Genomic DNA, 27,495 nt, shown 5'->3' on the forward strand with positions numbered 1-27,495 from the left:
TTCCTGCTGCAGGATCCTTACATGAATGAAACATCTTTTCTCTTTTCTTTACACCACCACTACAGTTAATTGTTCTGGAAACGGTTCGATGGTTTGCCCAGTCTTTCTGTGAGTATGTTCTAATTTATTTTCCTAAGTAGTTTTACCTTGTGCTCGTTCCCCCTGCCATGCCCAGACTACGGTGTTTCACTGCAGTCGTCCTACATCTACTAGTATTTTACACAGTTTCACACCATTTCAGTTTGTAACTCGCCCTCCCCTGGTGTTTTGCTATTGGTTAAAAAAGCACCTATTAATTAATAAATTCAATTGCTTGAAGGTATAACTTTAATTTCCTTTGTTGCATTCTTATTGATTTTTTTAATATTAAACTATTTAACTTAATAGAAATATAGTTAGTCCCCCTTACTGGCAGTTGGGCCTGTTTAGGTTACTGTTACAATACTCAATGTCGATGATATCAGTGTGCTTAAGTTTGTCCCCCTAGGCGGCCACTCACATTCACAGTCTGACATAAATTCCTTAGTGGATTGGTGTCACACAAATGATATGAAATTAAATTTATCCAAATGTAAGGTCATGCAGTTTTCGTTTCTCTGCAATGTGCCAACTCCTGTTAATTTACAAGTTAATGGTGAGCAATTCGGTATTGTACCTTCTTTGAAACTTTTTGGTGTTAACATACAAAATGATCTCAAGTGCGATCTACATGTTAACTACATTATTAGAAATGCTTCACGTAGGTTGTACATTTTGAGTAAGTTGAGCAGCAATCAGGTGACAGTGTCCGACTTACTAACAATTTACAAATTATATATTATCCTCTATTGCAAGTTGGATTTGTCACATGGTCTTCAGGGATCACAAATGCTATGAACCAAAGCATTGAGGGAGTGCAGAAACATGCTCCAAGTATAATTGGTTATCCAACCACTTTGTCATACTGTGCATTATTGGTGTTTTTTAAAATTGATTCATTATGTCAGTGTAGAGAACAACTCATCTTAAAGTTTGCAAAATCCTTACTTGTATCTGATAGGCATCGCCATCTCTTGCCACCTCAGCGTAACTCATTTTTTTTTAACAACACACACTCAGGAACTCATGCCAATTGGAACAGTTGAAAATAAGGACTTGCAGATAAGTCATTCCATGTCAGACCAACACACCTTTTGACCTTAGGTCTTCAGATTTTTATAAAAAGTGCTGTGATTGTAGACACCAATGAAAAATGAATACATGCCAATTTTTAAAGGAATCCATCCTTCCATGTGGTCAGGGGAGATGTCCAAAAAATGGACAGTTTTAACTTAAAAATCTACCTTTTAAGTAAAAATGAAACATAACTTTCAAAATTTTCATCAAATATTTACAAATTTAGTATCAAAATAATCGAAAATACATGTTCTTTTCACTGATAATGTGAAAATTTGGTTTTATGAATCAAGGATCATAATGACCTTTTGACATATACCTGTGACCTTTGACCCATTTAAAAAAAGTATCATTAAATTTTAAAAAAAAAATGCGTTTGAAAGTATGGTTCCTGCTTTAGTAGTATCCAATTCAATCTTTCTGAGCACTCTAAAATCAAAAAGTTATGGCCATTTTTCTATAGTTATGTCAATCAACAACGTAAGAATTTTGTACAAGTTCCAACGGTGGAAGTTCTGCTCCTAAAATGAAACAACTGAAGTTATTAGTAAGAGCAAATGGTCTGTTCTTAGAAAACCACTTTAAACTACACGTCGCAATCAAAATTCCTTTTTTACTTATATTCCTTTTACTAAATTTCTTTGATGATTCTCACACACTTAGTGCTAATTTCCATTGAAATGTGTGTCACTAGAAGGTGTGATCGCAGAAATAGATGTGGAGAGAATGTGTGCAGCTGTCTACTGCCCTTGATAGCCACTGCTGATGAGAATCTGTTCTCCAGAAATTCTTCACATTCTTCCACTTCTGTTGTGTCCAAATAATTGAAATGTATTGCTGGAATATTTACCTTTGCCCACATATAGAGCTGATGTGCATTTAAGATTTGATCTTTGTAGGGCCTCTGCAGACTGGCTTTTGAAGCCAAATGCTTTACAGTTCCATCCAATCCATCACAAGGTCCTTTGCCATGAGATGTGGCAAAGAAATGCCACTCAGCATCAGATGAAAATCATCTAATGCAGAGGATCCGTCAGAGAAGTAGTACACTTTGAATGGTTGGCCCAATCATGTACGAGACAAAGATATGCAGTCTTATTATGCTCGTAGAAATGAGTAGTCAGTTGAAAAGGGATGTGTAGTGCAGGGCCTCAGAGTTGTCATTCCGACCAAATTTAGAACCATATTGTTGAATGATTTGCATGAAAAATACCTTGGAATTTGTCACAGCATTTAAAAGCATTTGCATGGAGTTATCTCTTATATCTTAGCATGGTGGCCAGGTCTTGAAAAGGACATCCAAGATTTGGAAAATCAGTGTAGTACATGCCAATCTGTTTGGAATTCCCCTCCATCTGCACCCTTACAGAGTTGGATGTGGCAAACTCCTGTATGGCAGAGTTACATGTTGATTTTGTTATTTATTACCATATTTGCAGTTATTTATTGCCATAGACAGCCACTCATAGTGGGTTGAAGTTTATCCCATGACTACTGCGACAACAAGTAAGATACCAGATACATTGCAATGATTGTTCAGTGCATACAGCCTTCCAGAGGAAATAGTATCAGATATTTGGCCCTCAGGTTTTACTACGTTAAGGAGTTCTGAATAAAAATGGAATAAAACACAAACGTGTGGCACCCTACCATCCTGCCTCCCATGGGGCTGCAGAACGCACTGTTCAAACTGTCAAAAGGGCACTCATTCAGTAGATGCTTGATCCAAGAAAACAAGATCTGTCAATCCATTCCAAGTTGGCAAATTTTTAATTTGTTACCGTAACATGTCACAGTCTACAACCGGAAAACTCCAGCTAAACTGTTCTTAAAGAGACATCCCTGAACTAGGTTCTCTTACTTAAACCAAACTTGGTACAATATGTGAGAGAAAATCAACAAAAACACAGTGAGTACCATGATGAGGGTAGAGTTAAGGAACAAGTTCTAGAACTTAGCCACAGAATAAGAGTCAAGAGGGTCAAGAGTAATTTTGGCGGTATGGTGAAGTGGTTTCCAGTACTGCAGGTTTGCAGCCCTTGTACATATCTGGTAAACATGTATGGCAATGGAAAAACCATCCACACCGACCATGTATTGCAGTCACAAGAAAATGTGGAAACTCACAGTGTTGTTGCAACAGCAGTAGACTGTCCTCCACTACTGGGTATGATTGGGGACAAAGATGACAGTACAAGTATTAGAGAAATGGGGCAGTCCATTAAACACTAGGTTAAATCAAAGGAGACAGAAATTCAAACTAGTTCAGATGAAAGTGGTGCTCAGGACCAACCAGTGTTCACAAACCCAGTACCAGAAAAAAAAAGTGTGGGAAGGATGGGTAGTACTACTAGCATTCAGGAAAGATGATACCCACTGCGAAATTGTAAGGCACTAGTGAAGTTAAATTTGTAACAAAAACAAACAACCTTACAAACAAACAGTCTTAACCAAAAATAGCATGTATTGTAAAATTATGTGTTAGTTTATTTCTTTCAGAATTTTAAAACTAACAACATGTATCAATAGGATCCAAGACATGTATTCACAAGTTAGCCCGCCACTGTAAAGAGGGGAGAAGTGTAGTATGTACAAGATAATGTACACCACAAAATGTGAAGTGCATCCTCTATATATGACTATGCATTATGCTCAATATAATAAGTCATGGCCTTCTAATATGGTAGCCATTTTTTCGACCTCGTGTCAGTTTCTATCTCTCAATATATGACATACCCAAACAGTTGCTAATTTAGCAAATTTCCTTTCACACCTTCTGTCATTCGCTAAAACTTTCTTCAACCACAGTGTGCTCTTTAGTGCTACAATGCAGTGCAGCGCTGCCACCATGTTCATCCCTTTTAGGAGTGTAAGAGCTGAGCAAGAGTGGGGAGGACGGGCAGACATAGACTGTTTGGGTAGGTATTACCTAATTGGCTCTCCCCCCCTGTTTTGGGTGGGGGGGGGAGGAGTCCACGGCACTCATCCTACCCAAACAGTCACTACTTTAGCAGAGCAGCACTGTAAAGTGTGGGTCTGGCTTTGAATTTATTAATGTGATCAAAGTTGAAATTGAAGAAATCATACTTTCACAATGATAATCGGGTCTAAAGTGTTTTATTCATAAACACAGACTAATATCATTGGAAGTGTAGACTGAACAGTGATGGAGCAGGACCGAGCGATGTCTGATGACCGAGGGAAGACTGAAAGACGGCTGACCATGAAACATTCTGAGGGTGATTATACAGAGTGGGGTGCAGGCTGGGCGGTATAACTTCCAGAACCTGTGGTCAGACTTAGTCGTAAAATTATGGCCTAAGTGTCTTGGGGAGTGAAGGGGCTACTTGGAAATCTACCACATATGGGAACTCATCAAGATCTTAATTAGAAAGAAATTGAATGGAGTTGGATCAAAGAGTGAATGATGACTGATACTGGGCTTACAGCACCATACTCCGGAGGAGGGTTGGCAAAGGCACACTAGTGTGATAAAAAATGATGTGATTAATTAGGTCTCGGACAATTAGAAAGAAAAAAAGGGAATGTTGAGGACTCACCAATGAGAGGAGGATGCCATTCGGTAGAACTGGCTGTGACCTACCTTGGTGATGGTCCTCGAGGCCTCGGCACAGCTGACAGGATTGTCTTGCCATGGGAACAGTCTCTTTACAACACGTCACTCAGGTAGCATACCGTGAATGATGAGGGTGTCTTTCTGCATTCTGCCTTGCATATGTCCTCCATTGGGATGCCTCGTAAGTATTTCCATGAGGTAGACACTATCCTGACGTCATGAGCTCTGATAAGGCTGGGTTTGTCGTCCGAAGAGGTCGGCCATTCAGGACTGGCGAACCTGATGGCCCAGACGGCCCATCTAGCCCATCATGCCATATGGCTCCCATCTGATGTGACCTTCAGCGATGGATAGTGCTCACAGCTTGCTGCCCCTGCATGAAGAGGTTACGGCAAGGAGGAAAGCCAGCTTCAACGAGGTGTGCAGTAAGGAGGCCTCACTGAGGGCTTGAAGGGGTAACCCTTAAGGAGCTGAAGTACACAGGATCAGTCCCGGGATAGAATGCGCTGTCTAGAGGGGGATGCTCCATGAACATACCACAAAGGAGGTGTGTGAGGTTGATGTTATCTGATCCAAAAAGCCACCGTGGATAGCAGTAATGGTGGAGCTGTAGTTGCCGATGGAAAATAAGTGCAGAATGAAGTCGGCAACTGCAGTTATAGATGCCTCTGTTGGAGCCACACCCTTTCTTTCACACCATGAAGTAAAACGTCTTATTCTGCTGTTGCAAAACCTTGTGAGCTGATTGGTGTCTGCCCCTTATGGCCATTTTGGCAGCTTCATCAGAAAGGCCTACTACATAGGCAGGTATCCAGTGTTGTTGACTCGAGTCACTGACTCGGACTCGAGTCGCTATTTTTTAGACTCGAGACTTGACTTGACTTGGGGAAAAATGACTTGAGACTTGACTTGACTTGAAAACAAAAGACTCGAGACTTGACTCAACTTGAAAAAAACGACTTGTTGACATTAAATCTTTTCTTAAAATAAATAAAAATACAAACTAACAAAAGAAGCACGTGTGGCATCGCGTTGCGTTCCTCCACTGGCACCAACGCACATCATGCACATGTCATGCATGGCGCGTGCGAGCTGTATGAAGTTTGTGTGGGCCCGAGGCATAGGCCTATGTGTAGTCTGATTACATCCGTTTTAAGAACAGTCTTTCTATACAGCCCACATAACTGTATACTGTTAAGTGGTTTACCACTGGCCGCACGAAGACTGCAAAATGACAACATGTACCATCACCAATCCAGGCACCAACCTGGAATGGTAAATTCACAATCTCTTATGTCAGATTCTATTACATGTACAACTAATGTATTTGAATAGAAAAGCCCCAAATTTTTTTTTTGGGGGGGGAGAATTATTTTGCGAAAAAAGATTTACTGGTTCGATGCCAGTAGTAAGATTTCTCTTCTCACACTGCAATCATGCGCACGCGCACCAAACATTATTATTAAAACTAGTTCCCGCACGCACATAGATAACGATGACAGCAGGAACCAATTTTGTTCCTTGCCTAACACATGGCAAATGAACACCATGTCTACTCCAAAAGTGGTGATTTTTGGGTTCAGAAAATTGAGAATATTGTGCATGTTCAACCAACAAACCAACACTAAGACAGGCAAGCCATGTCATTATCATTTAAGGGCAGTCAGTTTGAAGAGTGAAAGATACAACCAATAAAGTACTGAACAAAACAAAGAAATTATAAATGGGTATCACTTTAGTTTTGATGTACATTATTTAGAAATTGACTCTTGACTTGAAAAAGGATCAGGATCAGAACACGTTTGTGTTTCACAGTTGTGCAGAAGTGACGAAGAGCCTTGAAAACTGCCTGGAGTTCAGAAATGTTGATGCAGTTTCCAAGAAACCAAGGTTTCTATGTACCTGAGACTTGGAAGGGGGGGAGGGAGACATCCCATCCAAGTTGGAACGTGTCAGAAGTAATAGCCACTTGAGGATCCATCTTCAGGAATGGCAGACGGCAGTCTCAATGGTTTTGTATTAGCCACCAACAAAAATGAGGGAGGATGAGATCCGTAATAGAAACATATTTAAACCATGCTTGATCTGGGCCAACTGGGGAGAAACAAACAGACCTACACAATCCATCAGGTTGTTGATGCATTGGGTGATAAGGCCCTGATGGAGGTCGAGCTCCTCAGTAAACCAGATTCTGGGCAGGGACTGGTCTTGATTTCTCATCATTGAGGAGGAACCCCAGATGGCTGGTAAGATCATAAGTGAGGCATATGGAAGCTGCAGCCTTGTCTGGAAACCTGAATATAATGAGCCAGTCATCGAGGTATCAGAATATCAGGACATCTAACCGGAGAATGATTTTGGCCACTCAAGTGAAGACCCTTGGGGATGTCAAGAGGCCAAACAGCAGGGTTCTTCTGTTGTAGATAAGTGGAGGAACTTGCTGACCCATGGGCAGATTGGGATGTGAAGATAGGCATCTTTCTCAATCCCCCAATGCAGCCCAGGCTGATATTGGCAGGGATCAAGTAACTGTTCGAAGGTCTCTATGTGGAACGTTCTGTGGGACTTGTTTACTAGTGTTTAGCAGTTTCAGGTTGATGATAATAGGGTGCCACTTGCCAGGTTCTTTTTTTGGTGTGAGGAAGAAAGCTGAGATAAAGCCCTCATTGCCGTTTTGGGATGCAGGAACAATGGCCAGTTACAGGAGAAGAGAGTTTATTTCTAACACCAATGCAAGCCATTTGTTCTTGTTGGAAGGGATTGGAGTTAAGCAGAGAATAGGGTAGGATGGAGATAGAGAGAACCCATCTTTCTGACATGATGTCTTGCCAGAACCTGATGTCTCGCCAAAATTGTAGGCGGACCCCAACAGGTTCAATAATGGGGGTCGCGGAAGAAGCAAGGTGGTCATCGGCGCCGACCCCCAGATGGGCAGGGGAGGCACTGGGTGTTCCCTCTTGGTCTGCAAGTCTTCTGAGATGTTTGTGTGGGCTGAGAAGGGGAGGGCAGAGTGAAAATTGACTGGTATCCTGGGGACGAAAGGTGTGGGAAGAGTAGCGGTCCCCAAAGTGCTGCGGACGGAGGGGTCTGGTTTGTTGAGCACGACAACTAGGAGTCGACTGCTGCCAAAGAGGTGGCAAACGGGGATTACGGAAGCGGAGCTTTTGAATTGTTTTGATGGGAATGGCCTCTGATTTCAATGTGTCTATGAATCGACCAGCAAATAAGTCTTCTAGGGGGAGGCTTTGCAGTTTATCTTTCATGGGATGTTCATCACCTCAAGAGCTTAATAACTGTGCGAGAAGATGTGGCTTGGCAGGACATCTGCGAGAACTGCTTGAAGATAGAATTGACATTCACATCCAGGGCTCTGAGTGCAATAGCAGCAAGGTCTGGAGAGACAGGAGAGTTTTCTTTGCAGGAAAGAGAGAGATACTACTATGTAGAAGGGGGCCTTGCCAGAAGACTTGGCCAAGTCTGCAGTGACCTTGTCTTTGGCGGTGGTAGGTAACTCCAGAAGAGACAGGAAATTGTTGACATTGCTCTCGGAAACTGGAAATAGTTCCATGCTCTCCTTGCATGGAGGCACCATTTTTTTGTGTTGAAGAGGACTTTAAACATCTCCATACAGGAATGGTACAGAGGTAGCACTAGAAAAATTGACTCTGGGGATTCCAGTCTGACTGCATGACATTTGAAAATAGACACAACTCACAGTCCTCTTTGGCCAGCGATGGGATGGGCAGACCCAGGACCTGAATCCTTTTCTTTCTGGAGCAGACGAAGACGTACCTCAGTTGGTGTAAGACTGGCTGCAGAGTCTATCTCTTCATATCTGGAAGATGCATGTTGAAGTTCAGATTCAGTCTGGGCCAGATCATGATGCATGTCCTGGATGGAGTCATGTGCGGGTTTGGCAGTAGGTTGACTGACCACTGGATTATCCGAACCTGCGTCAACAGCTGATGTATGTCCGCATTTGGGCAGAGAAGGCCAAGGAAGAGGGATCTGGAGGTGGATCAGCAGGTAAAGGATTGGGATCTGAAGTTGTTTTGGAGGGTGGCCGTTACGGATCGAAGCGGCTGATCAGCAAGAAAGTGTCTAGAAGAGGGACGGGAAAGCCGATATGATTGCTGAAGAGGTGTCGTGATGCTTGGAAGAATGTGACTTCTTGCTAGCTGATCCTTGTTGAAGAAGATGCAGAGTTTTGGGGGCTCCTTCACACGGGAGAGTGTGCAGACATGTTTAAGACTAGACCGGATTGACGAAAATGGCAGAAAAATGGTCGATCTGCAGACCACGTTCAGAAGGAGGCTGTGCGTGATGACTCGCAGTGGTAGTGGATTCAGAAGCATTCTTCCCGGAGAGCCCTAAGGAAAGGCCGGATAAAGGAATATGGTGAGGCATGCAGAAGCCTCGATGGCATAGCAGGCTGTGGGTTCAGATACCCTGGTTGTGGACTACAGAGACGCAGTGGAGAATCTACATTCTGACAGCATATTCACCCGGGCAGCCCCAGGGTATTGAGGGGGGGACGACCCAGGAAGTACTATTGTCTGGTTCACGCCGGGGTGCCCACGTTGAAATGGTCTTGTATGCTGGTTGGCTTATGCATGAAATGGCCTCCAGGGTCGGTGGGGGAGGCTTGGGCTTGCCACTTCGTGGTGCACGTTGAGCCATGACCAGTCGTGATGGATTGTCATGGTAGGCCTCCTTCCTTCTCGTCTGTAAAAGGACCTTTGCTCTCTCTAGCCCAGACAGTGGGCTCCAATGCCCACACAGACACAGCAGGGGGACCAAGTAAACATCAGCTCATATTAAGGCACATATTAAGGGACAAAAGACACAGTATAATCTCAACAACAAACTACATTTCATCAGGATACCACAGAAGGCACAGCGAAACGGAAAACAAAAAAAATTTGTAGATGACAAGAATGACACGTCTTTAAGCAATGACGCTAAAAAGAGGACGAACAATGTGGCAGCACCGTGCTGCATAGTAGCACGTAAAGGCGCACTATGGTTGATCAGATGGCAAAAGGCATGAAAGGAAATTCGTTGAAAAAGTGACTGTTCGGGGTTGGAATAGTGAGTGGACTCTTCGATTTTTTTCAGAATCTCATCCAGTTGTTCTCTTAAGTTAATTACATGTTCATTTAAAACAATGGTATTTTTACTCTTAAACATAAATTCTTTTTATATATAACAGGTTTGCCCTTACCCAACGTATATTAATAAGCACTGTATGCTCAGTGCTTGTCCGAGAGCTTGCGAAAAAACCTCACAAGCTTACTCGGGTGGGACTCGAACCCACGACCTCCTGCTTACTAGTGCAGATGTCTTAACCACTGGACCACCGAGCTTGCCGGGGTCGGCTGGCCGGTCCGAGTCAAATGAAGCAGTGGGTACCGCAAACTATTTTCAAGAGGTATTTTTTGCGTTGGGGAGATGTTAATTATATATAACAGGTTTGCCCTTACCCAACGTATATTAATAAGCACTGTATGCTCAGTGCTTGTCCGAGAGCTTGCGAAAAAACCTCACAAGCTTACTCGGGTGGGACTCGAACCCATGACCTCCTGCTTACTAGTGCAGATGTCTTAACCACTCGACCACCAAGCTTGCCGGGGTCGGCTGGCCGGTCCGAGTCAAATGAAGCAGCGGGTACCGCGAACTATATGGAATCCGAGACGTATGGTTTATATGCGCGGCTGGGGTCTCCGAACTCGGACAAAGGAAACAGGGCCCTGTAACAAAAGACCGTACTCCGAACAAAAGACCAGGCTGCTGGGCATGACCGGCATTTTTCACTCTCAAAAGTGGTGATAACCCAGCCTTGGTTTGAAACCATATACCGGGGTTTGGGGCATTGAGAGCAAGCGGATTACCACCGGGGACAAAAGCACTCCACCACCGCAGTGATGAGCCCCACACAGCACTGCTGCACACTAATCTGGCCCCTATTGAAAACAGGTCAGCAGTGCACTGAGCCAGGTTCGTGAACAAAAGAAAGTTATACAACACCGCACAATCTGCGCTCTGTTTACAAGGCTGTAGGCCTGGCTGAAATACTCGGGCGTCGATGAAGGTCACCTGTCAACTTAGAGTAGTGCCTAAAGATTACTTCGTTTGGCTATAAACGACCGTTGAATGAAATGATGAATTTTTGAAGGATTTTGAAAACGGAAAAAATGATAGCATCATCAACATTGAAAAATGTCCCGGCATGAAGTGGTTAAGTTTCTAAACTGCCTTTCTTCTGTACACATACAGAGATGTAATCTCAGTAGGTATATTTAGGTTTCTCCGGTACTGTTAAAATGAGCCTCGGTGATTTTTAACATAAGTTTGCGCCAATTGTTGACATGTCTCCTTTCTGTATTTTATAGATAAGTCTTCTTTGTTTTTTCACACAATTTTTTCAAAATCTCATAGTATAAAATTTAACAAATTCTTCAAGCTACAAGAATTAATTAAATTTCTATACAGCTTAACACACAGCTATGCGCACCTAACATCTGCCTCTGTTACTGGGCAGAGCGTTATCTATAACTTTGCACCGCACTTAGTGACTAGTGCCCTCTGTCACGTCACAACATTAATGGCAGATGAAAATTTGCACTTTGACCAGTATAATGAGAATGAACATCAAGATTCCTGGTAAAAAGCGCATTAATTTAAGATGGTAAGGAACCAGCAACAAATTGATACATAAGGGATCCCAGCTGATGAGAGTAAATGTCTTTGATTTTCAACATTTTACTGGTATGTGCGGACAATAGAGGATCAGTGTGAGCATTAAAATCAGTAAAGTCAATAATTTCAATGGCTCGTTTTTGTAAAAGGAAAATTCTGTTAAGATTACTTAGGGAGCATGCTCCCCATGCGAGAATACCATTGCTAAGATACCATAATATTAAAGTATTGTAAGGCACCAAGTCAAAGTAGAACCGGTTCATGAAGCGGGAAACGATAGACAAACGATAAGCTCCCTACCCGCTTCAAAGTGAAGCGGGCAACAATACGGGGTCTGTAGCAAAATGGCTTGCGGTTCAATGAACACTGCTCCAGAGTGATTCTTTGTAACAATATTGAGCTTTAGGGATTACATTCATTGTGGCTGGTGGATGAGTCATTGAGCTGTTCACCAACAGCTGGGACCCCAGCCCATTGATATTTCAACATTGTTTAGGGTGTTTGGGGGACAGGTTTGTACTACCGTTTTCATGGATATTACAGATTTTTTTTTCTTCAGTTTGCCACACTGCCCCCAAATACCAACATTATTTGAGTTTTCTTACTTTAGTTTTTAGATTGATTTTGAAGACCCGTGATTGTTGCATCTATAATGTTCAAGAAAGTATGCTTCGGTTTTATACATGCGTGCAGTCCTCGGTTGCCTATTCTCTCGCTATGTAATATTGCGAGTGGAAGACAACACAGCCAAATAATTTTACTTTCAAATAGGCTGAGTAATGGGCTCATTTATAAGTCATTTCTGTTCTTTTGTTAAACCAGCCATCACATCTCATGGAAGAGTGATGTATACGCTCGACTTTCGTTTCTACAGAATCCACAAGACCTAGTGGAACTGTTCATTGTCTTCAAGGCGAAACGCTTTGCAGTGTTTTCGGTGTATTACATGAAAAGATCGTATTGTGTTTTAAGCGATGTTTGTGTGATGGACATGTACACATGAATGTGGCTGATGTGAAAAGGGTCCCTCGGTTACGATTGATCAAATATGTTGTGATTTGTTAAGAATAATGAACCTCAGTGTTACATGAAAATATATTCGATTCACATGTGAGATAGAAAGAAATAAAAGCATAAACCAGGGACCTTCAAGACTGTCGGACGAAACAGATGACGACGAAACAACACCGAAATAAGCCCGCGGCATGTACATGACGTGTACCTGCATGAATGTGAAGAACCATCAACTGGAGGTGCCCGATGTACAAGTAAGTAGTCTTTCCAGCACAAATCGTGTCATGGAGAGACGTGTCTATTTTATTTTCCGTCCGTCTTTTTGATTTACGAAACCTCTTACCAGACGTATTGATGAAGCTGCTGAATGTCGCAAGGAAGCACTTTGATTGGATACCTATGTACGGCTTGAATACGTCATTTAAAGCGCACAATTACATTGGCGGGTGCAGTAGTTTTCTTTTCAGCGACATGAATAATTCAACAATCGGCAATTATTCCTGTTGCGTCATTTCTTTTGAGCTTGGGCCTTTGGTACATGCGCTCCCCCCAAAAAGAACATATTTTGGTTGTATTTTTTTACGAATTGAAGAAGGAATGTTTTTGTTTCAGGGGTTGCAATTTTTTATGTTTTTTTTGCTTGATCGTGAGAGAACAAAAAAGGGGTAAAAAGGTTTTGTTGCAACGGTGAAAGGATTTTTCTGTGTTGTTTTCAACTTTTTCTTTGCGTTTGAGAGCTTGATTTTTTTAAAGAAGAAATTACTCTAAAACTGTTCATCTAGCCGACTTGTTTGGGGCTGTATTTTTATCGGAAATAGAAAAGGAATGCTTTATGGGAAGACGTAAAGGACTTTTGGGGGAGGGCCTCTGGATCTTTATTTGACAGCAAATCCATCTCTTTTTTGAAATGTGGTGGCTCTGAAAAGAGCTGTTGGTTTTTCCTTTGTCGCAGAGGTCTTGCTAATGAAGAATATTGTCATGGCGATCCTTGTCCGCTCTGCTTTGAAACACCTTTCTGCAGCCATGTTTGCATCTGCGATATTCTCCTTGTAAACTTGAACTGAGCCCCTCGTCCAGATCCATTTTCTTGAGTTTACCCGCTGTTGCTAGAGACGCCATTTCTTCCCATGTCTTGTAGTGCCCCGGACACTTGTCTGATGACTGGGGAGTAAAACAGCACCCACCCCCAAACTCCCGAAGAAATATCATGAGAGTGCGTGCTTGAATAGGCTTGCTGGAACAATGACGACAGGTAGTTTCTTGACACTTGACAAATTCCAACTGATAGGACCGCTGCACAGAATGCTTGCAAAGGAATTTGTACTCCTCAGCAAGTGTTTTCAGTGAATTACTGCTGGCGATCTTCTTCTTGCTTGCGTCTGTTAGTTCATCAACGGTGGATTCATCGCTGTAGATGCGCGATGATGCGGATTTGACGGGAACTGCTTTAACTTGAAAAGAGTCAAAAACTCTCCCCTTGAGGCAGCGCTGAACATCACTAATTGCAGCGTCTAGAACAGCGGCATCCTTGCGTCTTCTTTCCTTGCTGGACAGGTTGGTTTGTTCTTCTGGAGATTTCTGCTCTCCGGGAACTACAGCCAGCAGCTGAAGTCCTGTTAGCCACATCGTGAGCGGAGCCCAACTGTGCTCAATCATGTTGAACCGGCTATCTCCTGGTGCGTAGCTTATGATATTTAAATAGTCAAGTTCAAGATCCCGCCACAGCCACCCCATCATCAACACAACTTTCACGCTGTTCCTTTTCCAGTCTGGGCCATTGTCACTAACAATAACAGCTGCATTTCTCCTTCCTTTTCCGCACACACTTCGGAGAAGAGGTGTCAAGTCTGTATGATGATTGTAGACTGATGCTCTGTGAAACTTGTTCCCCCTGAGACAAAGCGTTAACGGGCCAGTTCTTGGATAAATGAGATGGCGACGCCCGAGCTTGTCACACCGATATGTGGCTGGAGGGTGGCTTCGGAGTGGAAGGGGATCTTCATGTGAAGATAGGAGAGATGTTGATCGCCTTTTCTCTGGACTTTCAGATCTTGATCGTTGGTTCCGCAGTTTACTTGTTGACTGCTTCCGCAACTCCATATAACCGCTGGGGATGATTTTATACCCTGTGGCGAAATTGTGGTCAGGATAATGTATCATATCGTCTTTCATGAAGTAGGTTTTGAAAGACATCCTCCGGTCAACACAGGGTCCTCCTCCTACAAGCAATTTGTTTTTGTCATCCACTGACCAAGCCGTAACTTTGTCTTTAAAGCAAGCAGCCATCTCCAATGCGTAATTTACAGAGGTGCGGCAGAAATGAGATGCAGGGTGACTTTTTCCGATGTCGTTTTTCTTGATGCCAATTTTGGCATCAATAATGCCGTGGTAATACTTGGATGCTCTGTGCTTTTTATTAGGAGTAACGAAAAGCCGTTTGACAGTGCTCGTAGATACTGATGCCGGAAGCCCAGGGATTTCCCTTGCAACTTTTTCTCGTAACCTCTCGGCAGACACTCCGACTGATGACCAGGTTTCAGACCTTCTTCTGTGTGCAGCAAATCCATGGTCAAGAAGCGCAGCCTCCACAGTCGGCACCATTTTGTCATATTTCTGGTAGTACGCTTTTCTGCCAGGCTTATTTGGTAAGGCACCGCGTGCTTCAAATGGAACTTCGTCAAACAGTCGCTTCCTTGATGCTGGACACTTTGCAGCTTGATCAGGACTGAGCAGCTCCGGTCTAATCAGAGAGATGCTGATTTCTCCATGGACAGGGCTAAATGTATGATCGCATCGCATTGGACTCAAACTGTACTCCATCTTTTTGGTTGGTTTTACAAACTAAATCATTTTCATGTGGGTCAAACACTGTGTGATTAAAAAACAAGAAGTTGGCATCGTTTGTCCAGTGGCCACGCTTCACATCATTCACCCTTTCAGCAAGCTCACTGATGCTTGAACAGTAATCCAATAATCGCACTTGTGCACATACGTTTCGGGATGCATGCACATTCATGCAATCAAGCCCTCCATACATGAAGTCCCTGAACTTTACACAAACTGTAATTTTCAGGAGCGTGACATTGATCAGTGGAAAATGGAAAGCAGCTGCCAAAAGAAACGTAAGTACACATAAGTAGTTTATTCTTGAAATTGTTTTCCAAATGATTTTGGTGTATAAACCTAAAACCCTTTGGAGAAGATTGACAACTGGAATCCGTACACTGTCGACTATGGAGCGTCAAAAGTGGACCGCCTCATTTTCTGCTAGTAGATGTTCGTTTTTTTTTAAGTTGCATCACCCATTTTCATAATTTTCATAGCAGAAATTTGGATTTTACTTTGCCGACGGGGTGGTCCAAAAGTGGACAAGTTAAAAACGGAAACGACCCTAGCGCTCCCTACGCTCAGAATAGAGCGGTCAACTTCACAAAACCCAAACATCTACTATCAGAAAATGAGAAAATGGTGGAAATTTGAAGTTTTTAGTTGTCCACTTTTGACGCGCTACAAAGAATCGTAAATCAGCCTAGTGCGTATAATAATCATCAAAAGATTTAGGATTCCAAATACACTTGGTAATAATGGACCAAAGATACTTGACAGCACCGAAAAGCAATATAAAGAATTTTGACTAAATGGGAAAGATCATAGAGAAATCACCAATTCAAAAGCACAGTTTCCAATTTTCAAGGCCCCGATTTTCAAAGTCATAAGAATATAATGTTTTCAAGATGTATTTTTGCGTTGGGGAGATGTTAATTATATACATAACGGTTTTTGCCCGTACCCAGCGTATGTTAATAAGCACTGTATGCTCAGTGCTGTCCAAGAGCTTGCGAAAAAAAAAACCTCACAAGCTTACTCGGGTGGGACTCGAACCCACGACCTCCTGCTTACTAGTGCAGATGTCTTAACCACTCGACCACCGAGCTTGCCGGGGTCGGCTGGCCGGTCCAAGTCAAAATGAAGCAGCGGTACAACAAACTATTTTCAAGATGTATTTTTGCGTTGGGGAGATGTTAATTATATATATTTATTCATAGCTTCCGTAGAAAATTTTAATCAAGTAAGATGAAGGGTTTATTCAAGTTTTAACAGCATTGCCTTTATCCTTAGTTTTATTATGAAAAACCTCCGTACATTTAGAAGCATTTGGATGAAAATTAATTCACCAGTTGTAATGGAAAGGAGTGGAAAATAAACGTTATTCCGAGTTTTACAATGGAAAACTAGTACAGTTGTTTACGTTTCAATGAAAATGTTTCAAGACCAAGTCAACGGGTAACTGAAAACCAATCTTCAAACAAGAAATGGATTTTAAGTAAAACAAAAATCGGGAAAACGGGTAAAAAGCAAAAAACAATGTCATGCAAATTGAGCAATTCGATCAAGAAGATGATTGTGCCGATGGTAAAAATTAAAAGTGTATGTGTAAATAAAGATAAGAAACAGTTGATGCTGTTGGCTGATGAAAATACCTTCGGTGATGTAAGACAGTTTTCTTCTCCATTTTGTCTCTTGTCTATTCCAATCTTTAACCAACCTATAATGTGGAAATCACTGCCTGACAGTGCTAGATGTGGGGAAAGAAACCAACAGATTTTAATTCAATGGCATGAGAACTGATGCACGTAAGCCCACAGACTCTGATGGAGTTAGTTTTTTGTTGAAAGAGATTAGTTGCTTCGGCCTTCTGAATAAGCCGTGCGAAGCCTGTGGAGGAACTGGCCAATTTACACAACAAAGGCGATGCACAATAACCATTCCTGGTAAGCTGGGAGTCAGGGCTTTTGTAACAAGGTGGGGGAGATGGTAGTATGCATCAAAGGGGTTGCCGCATAGCCAATTCTCTTTCGGGAAACGGTGCCTTGCAACCATTACCCACTTGCAGTTGAATCGGGCAACGGTTTGAAAGGGGATTAAGGGCAACCATTTCCCGCTTGGTCAACCGTTTCTATTTTGACTCCAAGCCTAAAGTGAAGTTAAAACTACAGGAGGGATGAAATGTTTGATTCTATTGATAACCCCTATATTTCTTGCAATAAATTTACGAAGGCAGTCAACATGTTTGACCCAGATTAATTTAGAGTCAATATATAGTTTAAATTTAATACAATCAACTTTTTCGATGGATACATTATTTATTTTAATGTCTATAGGAAATTAATTAGCAGTTGTACTAAATAACATAAATTTTCTTTATATTAGGAGAAAATTTGTTCACAACAAACCAATTACAAATGGATTTCAACCCATGATTAGTTGTATTAATGAGAGTTGAAAGATTTTGCTAAAACTGGATAAAAAGAGTATATATACTTTTTCAAATATCCTACACAAGCAAGTCAAAATAAATATGGGCCTGTAGTTAAAAAACAAAATAAACATCCCCATTTATGAAAATGGGAATTATCTTTGTAATTTTTAGTGCATCAGGAACTATTCCAGTTTTAAATGAGACATTAATTATATGATTAATTAATATAATAATCATTATATGATTAATTAAGACGAGAGGGATTTTTAAAAATTTAGTTCATAATTAAATAGTAATTATTATTACTATCACTAATTGAAGTAATAGTTTTTTATAATAAAGCAATTAATTAAATAATGACAAGTGCTGGTTTTATTTTTTAGATTCTTGGTGATATCAATCACCCCTTTCTCATTTATTGGCTTCAAAAACAAAGATCTTGGGTTGGGATTATTCAAAAAGTTATAAAAGTTCAAAAAAGGTAAATGACTTCTGTAGACAGGGAATATGTTTTGCAAGATTAGGACCTAGGTTGACAAAATATTCACTGAAACAATTGGCAATATTATGGTCAGGATCACCAATTGGTTTGTCTTCATGGATAATTCTACTGATAGACTGGGAGGGCAATTTATCGTTTAAAACCTAGTTGATGACTTTTCAAGTATTATGAATAATATTCTTTTCCTGATTGAACTAATTAGCATGATATCGTTTTTAAGAATTCCGTAAAAGACTGATTAAGATGTTTTTTGTACTTAGTATATTTCAGTTTTCGTTCAGTTGTCAGATTAGCAATATAATGATTATAAAGTTAATTTTTCTTTTTAATGGGTTTAAGAAGAAGTTTAGTCATCCAAGGAGCTGTAGAATTACGCCTAGTCCTAGATGTAGGTTTATCTAATTTTAGAGGAATATTAATGTCTAACTTCTCGTTGAATTTGTCAATAAATCAATTGAATGCTTGGTTGGGATCGTCACAGGTTCTTATAGGAGACCAATCAGTAGTATGGAGATCTTCTTCGTATATTAGAAGAAGTAAAATGATGAGTATGAACACGATTATGGATGTTAGATGAGTGGAAGGTTTTTTGAGTGGCATTATCGTGAAAACTGGTAAGTGATCTGAGATATCAGACAGGATAATGCCTGCATTTGGTGATGGCAACACTTTATACAAAATCTTATCAATTATGGTGGCTGAGAATTCAGTTATTCTAGTAGGCTTATTAATTAGTGGTAATAAAGAATGAGTAGAAATAATATTGACAAAAGCCTGAGAGTTGGGAGCCATATAATCAAGTAAGTTAATGTTAAAGTCACCAGAGACAAGACAGGAAATGAAATTTCAACTAGAAGAGTTTCCAATGTCTCTTCAGAAAAAGTTAAGTCCTGTTTTATTTTAAAATCAAACTCATCGGAGAAAGAGGGCTATGCCCACGCATTTTTTACCCTGTCTGTTGTTAACTATAAGTTTGTATCCTGGTAAAAAAATAGTGATTATGGGGTTCTGTTTCCAATCAGGTTTCCAGTAATGCAATAACTGAAAACTTGTGATTCATTGAGAACAGAAGAATCTTTGGTTGGTAAAATTTGTTTAAAGACTTCTAATATTGATTTGCAGGAGAAAAAACCGTTCATATTTATAGGCCCTTGTGTATTGTTCATTTGAGTAATAATTTGAATTGTTGTCAAAATGAAATGGGATGTTAGAATCAGCATATTCAGACTCTGGACTATAGGTAGTTGATGGTGAGTTAATCTTACCCTGAGCAACAACCTGAAAATCATGGTTATCTAACAATCCAAAGGGAAACATATTGTAGCGAAAATGTGACTTAGTTTAGTTTAAAAGATTGGTCAATTTAGGGGAGTTCCCCGGTGAGTAATGTCATGGGGAGAGTCATGTGGACAGCGCGTGCAGCGTTGTGATTGGCTGCATGCTGTCCAGCTGTGCCGTGTGCACGAGGGAGTGTGTGCGCAAGCAGTGCAGTGAAGAGAAGCCATAAGGTAAGCAGTCTTTGTTCTTACTGAGTGCTAGTTGTGTATGGTTGGCTTAGGATAGCTGCACGTGGTGTGTGTGTGGTTGACTAGGAGACCGCTATAGTTGCTGGTGGGAGATGTCATGTTAATGGTTAGGCTTTCTAGAAAGACTGAGTATCACCGCTAGGTTACTGGCAGCGGGAAGTGTATATTTGGCCTAGTAGCATTCTTCGTTGGTGCTAGAATAAGCTGATTTTTGTTGCGTTCCGCGTTGGTGCGTGGAATAGAAGTAGTAATTAAGCCACACCTAGAGTAATGGTCGTTCTTCGTAGAGGCAATCTAGTCAACCACACATGTAGTTAGGATGAGTGGTCTGTTCTTTGTTGGTGCGTGGAATGAGATATTTTGCACGTGAAGTAGAGGCTTCACAGATATGTTATGTCAACCAAAAGTAGGTGAGCGTATACCGCGAGTTGAGAGCAGCGTTGGTGTTCACTGCTCAGGTGAATAGTGGTGAACTGGGACCCAGCTTTCTTGTGGTTACGTTCTACATGTATGTGGTTGACAAGAGACACCTGCAGCTGTAGTAAACCACACATGCACTCAAGTAAACCACACATGCATTCGAATAGGCTCCACTGCTGTTGTATATTAGCATTGTAGTAAACCACACAGTACATGCAGTAAGGTGGTCAAGCTTGTGCAAGAGTTAGTCAACCACACATTGGTTGTAGTCAACATTGCACTTGTGCTAGTCTACCATATGGCGAATTTAACAAGTCATTAAAGGGTCCTACTTGAGTCCACATTCATCGTCATTTTACTGCCTTTCTTTTTGTTGTACAATAAACCAGAATTGCTTTGTATGTCTCAAAACTAGGTGTTCAGTCACATTCATGTTGGTGACTTATTTAGCAGGTTCAGCAATCAATTCCTCCAGCGGTACATTTCCACCCAAACGGGCCTGCATCCCTTTGCCTTGGGGCTGCTTTATTAGTCTCTCTCTCAAGAAGTTCAGGAGATCTAGCCACGATATTTTAAAACACAACTGTCACAAGCATTACAAACTATCTCATGTTGATAACTTTTAACTGGCAGAGTACGAGACACACAAGGAAGCACCATTGACATAAAAAATGAACACGAAGAATAAAATACTAAACAGTCAAGCCAACTGAAGAAAATTTGGTTTAACCAGTTAAACACTACAATAATCAGTAATACGGTGTATGAGTATACAGGAGGGAATTAATTATTGTGGACCGGAAAATCAACTAAGATTAATATAATAGGATGATAAATATACGATACAGCCCTGATGTGCTCAAGTGGCTTTGGGTGCTGTGCATTTCCTTCCCTGGATACACAAATCGTCATTGCGGAAGATGGGGTGGTGGCCAGCGTCACACGCCCTTTTTGTGACGTCTTGCAGAGATCTTTTCTTGGTGACATTGGCAGCTGGCAAGTCAGGTAGAATGAACATTCCCGTGTTTGTCAGAGCTTCCTTGGCACCATAAGTACAGAGTGACGCTCGGTTCGGTACAAGAATCTGGCAATGATATGTTGAGGCTTGTCCGTTGTTGCTTTCAGGGCCCTGCCTGTGTGGTGGGCAGCCTCAATTTCCGCGTCCAGCATATTGAAACGTTCAGTCAGGATCTTCTTGACCGTATCATAGGGGAAAGTAGTTGGCTCCTTCAGGTTTTCTGGGATCCCACTGAACCTTAACTTAAAACTTATGGAATGCTACACCAGTTGCAGGGTGGCCTCCTCAAGGTGTTTGGCTTTTGTCAGGGCTGTATTCATCTGTATTGCCATCTTGGGAATCCTGTCAGACATGGATTTATTTTTGCTTTGGATTTCTTCAATTGTCGATGACGAAAACTGGATAGCCTCCTCCATCTTATTGTGTTTGGTTTCCAAAGTTTTGATTGTTGTCAGCAGGCTTTCTTGATTGAAAATGACAGTGTCCAGCTTTTTGTTTAAATCTTCTGCCATGGATTGAATCTCCCTCCTCACACTTGTTATTGTGTCGTCTATGTGTGATGATGCATTTGTTGGGCCGGGAAGGTCACCTGACTCGTCTGGCACAAGTAAGAGATTCGATGTGGACGATGTTGAAATTGTCCCTTTTTCTCTTTCCTCGGAGGCATATTTCGTATCAAACTTGACTGTATATGGTCGACAAGAGTAATACTCGCAGTAGGATTGTTGGAAGAGATGGAGGCGATTTTTTATTTGACTGAAATAAAGTTGATTTTCCAGAGCACTAATTAGTTGTGTCAGCTCATGTTGGCACCCTTTGTGATCATTGTGCAACTTACTTTTCCAAAAACATAATTTGGGATCTGGCTTTAAGACAAAAGGAAATCCCTTAAACATGCTTCAATTTCTCGTTTATTGTAATACAGAAAGTAACTTTAACCAAAAAGTGGTAGCACTTGGAAATAAACCATTTCAAAGCTGCCAGGTGTAGTGAATTAGGATACAAGACAAAAATTAAAAACATGGCTCTGCATTGATCATACAATAAAATATTGCTTGCAGAAAGCTTGTTTTAATTTGTTAAAAAAATGACAAACATGGACAGCAGCATTTTGATGGCGTCCCACGTAATGCCAATGCCATTAAGCCGGCACAATAAACGACATGCTTGTCAAGCCATAAATGGACCACAATGGGCAGCCAGTCAGTGCTCTTCTCTGAGCGTGCTTTTATATTAAACCAGAACCTTAGGAAGGTCTGGATGTATGGTTAACATGACCGCTCTCGATTACAGGAGTAACTTATCAAGCCCCTTTTTGGCCAGGTACATTGGGTAGTGCTTGTGTAATTTTTCTGGTCTGAACTTGAGCACATTTTGGATTAACAATTTCTTATCTAAATTTAGCCAAAGAGCAATTAGATAGTGATAAACTTTTTCCAATGTTGAACATACATGTACCTGTGCCCAAGGGGACAAACTTTTATGAGCAACTTGTCCTCTGTGAACGACTAAATCTGCCCTAAAGGCCCAAAGCTGGTTGTCCCACAACACTGCATTGTTTGTAGTTTCCAGAAGAATACCTTACTCAACACAACCCACCTGAGTGCACCATGGTCTCAACTTTTCTTTTTTTTGGGGGGGGGAGGTTCAAACATAGAAAAACTTGTCATCTTACACATCTTGCTTGGTTACATGCATCAGTCAACAGTAGTCATACCACAGCTAACATGTAGGGAAACAACTATATGTCAAAATACCGATCCGGCCAGTTGTTTCCCCTTTTTCTCACAAAGGGCAGTGGTGTGCATCTTTTTAAGGGACTAACACAGCATTAACATTTCATACTGAGATCACTGAGATTTTGATATTTGCAACAAAATTATTTGGCATTAGATAGAAATTATTGCTAGCTGGAAAAGGCTTTCATGGGTGGGGGCAGGGTTGCATAACCATATTGCAGAGCACCAACCCTGTTGATCTATCTCAAACACAGTCCCCCAGTCTTATTCATTCATTAACCCTGTCCTCTTCGACATTTACAGATATGAATGTCTTTGACAAATTAGAATCACACGCACCTGGTCAGGATGCTCCTCATCAGTCTCCATCCCCTCCCTCTCTTCATGCCTTGATCCAGCCTCTGTCCCTGCCTCTGACTTAACATATGCTGATGGGTACCAGTGATTATCATCTTCTGTCATGGTGGCTGTTACACGAGTTTGGTCTTCTAATTCCATTGCATTAAGACTCTGTAAATTTAGTGGCTGATTTGGCTGTTCTGGAACATCCGGGGGTACCTCAAAATCTTGCTCACTCTCAGGAAACTGGATGTCGATGAATGGCTCTTCTTTGAATCTAACAATTGAAAAGGACGTGATTTAACATTAGATGTAGTTTATGTGTTGAATCACTAGAAGTAAGCAATTATAGAGTTAATAGAATTGTATCCAATACAAAGAACAATCTAATGAGCTACTGCAACTTTGAAAACTGAAGTCAAACAATGATTCAATTCAATTCTCGTTTTCTTCATCTCTGATCAAGGCTTAGGGGCCAAGTTCCAAAAGACACCATTCCATTAAAAATATTTTGAATACAATAGAAACTTCCATATAACTAAAGAATATCACACAGGTTAAAAAGGCAGGCAAGACAATATTAGTATGAATTAGTATTAATGGTTGATGAACATTGAGTGTTCTTACATTATCAGCTAAGTCAATCAAATTAGTAAAAACAACTAAAATATGGGTATTGACGAGAGAACATTGATTGCTCCCTTTGACATGTATGTAGCTTAACCCTTTCAGTGACAAATTGGATGCCACACTTGTGATAGTTATATGTAAGTATTTATGGTAGACAAAGGACCGAACAATTCCATGTAATCAGTCAAGCATATAAGTGAACACTCTTGTGTGTATCCTAGAAATAGTGATTACAAATTATAAAATGGCCAAAATTAAAAAACGAAGTTCAACATGAAGATAAATAATGGTAGCAATTGGTACTATACAATGAAGAGCATCTTTGTATGGATGATGGCCGACCAGAGGCCTTAGCCAAAGTGGACACATGCAAAGTTTGCACCATGGCTAGAGGTCTACCAGACAGGCCATATTATGTCCTAGCAGTCTGAGCCAGGTTATCACCAATGGGGGGGGGTGTTCGTCAGGGTGAAATGAATTTTCTAAGTAGTTTAAAGTTGCTTATTGCTGGCCATTCTCTATCTTGTACCATTTTTGGAAATGAGGTAAAAGATAGAGAAAAACCCTGGACTTGTGATCTTGGCTTGTGACTAGCCATCTTCTCCTTTTGGGATAAAAGGGAAGTAATTTCTTTTTCCAAAGTTTGTTGCTTTCCCTGATTTACAGGAATATCACAATCAACACAATCTTAATCCATTGGGGAACTTGGTGATATTTATATATAACAGGTTTTGCCCTTACTCAATGTATATTAATAAGCACTGCATGCTCAGTGCTTATTGGTGATATTTGTGATTTATTTTTATATATGTTTATAAAATCCCTCACCTAATCCTCTCAGAAAGACGGTTTAATCATGTCCTCCAAAAATTTTGAAATATGTTCATAATTAGTGAAATACAATGTCTTCTTTCACTAACCCCTGCATTTCAAAGACATTAGAATTTGACCATTCTGTATGTACAATTTACAACTTGATATACAAAGAGCAAAATACCGAGCACTCCCATTTCAAAGCTTACACGCATATTTGCCTCATTGGCTTTTGGTAGTATTGTGGAAAAGGCATTCTTTTTCTTGTGATCTTTTAGCTTTAAGTTGTGAAAATGTGTTCTTTTTCTGTTGATTGTTTTTTCATTTCTTCTTTTTCTTCCCCCAAGACCTGTTCACTTTGTACATGCCTTTTCTGTATACCACTTTGGGCCTTTTGCAAATCAGTATATTCATCAAAGCTACAATAATGTGTCTCAAGACATGACGTCTTGATGACATAATTAGATGTCACATGACATGCCCTAAAAGTTGAATTCTTTGCAGTCCTAAATCTCCAGTATCATACGTCTGATCCGATTAAATCTTAGCACAGTCACATTGCAAGATGTGTAGAAATGGCATCATGACAACATCATCCATTGATTTTTTTGTTATTATTTTCCATTTGTCTTATTCCTTAACACTCTTTTTCAGTGTATCTTCTAAATAAACAATTTTGTTTTTCAAAATTCTTTGTGCAAGATCTTAAGTCGGCTAAGTAGATGTGTTGGTAGTATGAAAAATGTATGATTTTGATTCACATACTAAACAACGTCTAATTGACATGACATTCATTGGGTAGGTAGTGAACCCCAAAGCATGTTTGCAAAGTTACGTCATTATAGCCTTATCCATTGATTTTCTATGAATTTTTGAATATTTATTTCTATATAAATTTTTTCATATACTCTCTTCTACTACTCAGAAAAGGTGATTTTGTCATGCTGTCATTTAGCTGATGTGTATGCCACTTTCGTGGACTGTACATGGTGATCTTTGACCTCAACAAACAGCTTGTTTCACGTAGATCTGGATCACAATCAGTGATCTCGGAGTAAGTTCACTTCAAGCTATCCATTATGCAGGCTCTGGTGTCAGTGAATCAGTGATAGATCACTGATTGTGATCCGGATCTGTATGAAACAAACTAGCCTGAGACAGGTTTGAAGGGCTCACGTTTATCTTCATCCACAATTAATGAAGCCACCAGACCTCGTGCCATTGCAAAGGCAGCTCATGTCTGTACATCATTTGCTGAGAAAGAACCAAAGATGAACCTGGAAAGTGCCGAGAGAAATGCCAGGATGACTCTGGAAAAGGTGAGACTGGAAGCAGAGATAGAAAGCTGAGATTCCAGAGAAAAGCCACAGCAGCTGTGGCTCAAGCTGAGGCATTGGAAGTAGAAGCAGACCTTCGAACTGGGCATCCTGAATCAAAAACGGCATAATGGTGTAAACCCAAAAACATCGCCAAATGCACTTGTCAGTTTGTGCAGCAGCAAGCTGACTTGCACACCAGCTACTTATCTGTGCCATCACTGGAATCGGTGTGCAACAGCATCAGGTCTTACTCACCACTCATTAAGGAGACGCACAAGAGTTTACTTCCACATGCAAGCACAACCCTCAAGTCACGAAACGGCAAACAATTTCTCAGACCCTGAAGCTGGTGACGAGACCAAGAATCAGCAAGGTGTGCCACAACTAAAAGCACAAGCAAAGTACAACACCAGGAAACCAGATTTGAGATCCAGTTGTCAATGACTTGCAAAATATTTGGCTTGGCATGAACTTGTGTACAGCGGCTCACTAAGTTATGGTGACAAGCTAGAGGGTTTCAGGGCATGGAAGTCTTCTTTCACCAATGCTACCAAGGGCCTAAAGGCCTTTCATCAAGTGAGGAATTGGATCTGATGACAAAGTGGCCAGGCAAAAAATCACCACGGCACATCAAGATGATCCATTTTGTACACATCAACAACCCAGACACAGCATTGAAAAAAGCCAGGGAAGGACTAGAGGAATGCTACACCTCACCTGTGTTCTGGAGAGCACTCTCTTCTGAAAACATGACACCTTCCCCAGAAGGTGTCATGTTTCATGTGTCATGTCAGGTGTCTTTCCCAGACCTTCCCCTGAGCAAAGATCACATTAACTTGAGAGAGCTTGGAGTCCTGCTGATGGAGGTCCAGCATGTATGAAGATGGATTTATATCTACTGTAGTTTCATCTATCTAGATACTGCCCACGGCATCAATCCATTACTTGAGAAACTCCCTCACAGCCTGCAGGAGAGGTATAAAAAGGGACAATGACATCTTTTACCCCATTCTCCTTCACAGAATAGTTTAATCCAAGACCTAAACCTGAGATGACCCCAGTTATGCTTTCACCACCAGCAACTGTCCCTTGAGGAGTGAGAGACCTAACATAAGAAACGTGTGTACAGGACAGATGTTGTCAAAGTAGCAGACTCAAGTGCAGATGCAACACGAAAGAAAGATGACAGTCCTGGCAAAAGCTGACCCATCCACCATAAGCCACAACTCCTCAAGAAATGCAGAGGCTTTCAAGTGAAACCAATTGATGAATGGAGATCTTACCTGAGAGAGAATAGAATATGCTTGAAGTGCTGTGCATCAATGTATCATCTTGCAAAGGACTGCCAGGGGGCAGTTAAATGCAACAACTGTGATAGCGATCAGCACAGCTCAGCCATGCACCAGGGTCCAGCCCACTAGTAAGTAAAGGTTGTCCTGTCTGCATTACATCAAAGCCGGGAGAAAAGTGTTCACCCTACCATG

At 41.1% G+C, this 27,495-nt stretch overlaps 2 protein-coding genes across 4 annotated transcripts in view; both read right to left on the reverse strand.

The window, feature by feature from the left end:
- supt7l (SPT7 like, STAGA complex subunit gamma) overlaps positions 1-27,495 on the reverse strand; it is a 206,684-nt gene that overhangs the window by 19,277 nt on the left and 159,912 nt on the right. Inside the window, exons 8-9 of one of the 3 annotated variants that reach the window (XM_087136882.1) lie at positions 23,250-23,526; positions 15,107-21,927 (exon numbers count right to left, since the gene is read on the reverse strand). In XM_087136882.1, coding sequence (XP_086993008.1) covers positions 21,847-21,927; positions 23,250-23,526 — 358 coding nt within the window. In that variant the 3' untranslated portion in view covers positions 15,107-21,846. Of the gene's footprint in view, positions 1-15,106; positions 21,928-23,249; positions 23,527-27,495 lie in introns of those variants that run through there. The other 2 variants (XM_087136880.1, XM_022250916.2) reach the window with 2 other exon arrangements.
- On the reverse strand, positions 1,905-15,073 carry LOC147799116 (uncharacterized). Its single transcript, XM_087136864.1, has one exon. The coding sequence runs from the start codon at positions 15,044-15,046 to the stop codon at positions 13,406-13,408; it is 1,641 nt and encodes a 546-aa protein (XP_086992990.1). The 5' UTR covers positions 15,047-15,073; the 3' UTR covers positions 1,905-13,405.

Source organism: Acanthaster planci, linkage group LG05, assembly GCF_054643075.1.
Source record: "Acanthaster planci isolate LZ-2023a linkage group LG05, COTS_SCS, whole genome shotgun sequence".
NCBI lineage: Eukaryota > Metazoa > Echinodermata > Asteroidea > Valvatida > Acanthasteridae > Acanthaster > Acanthaster planci.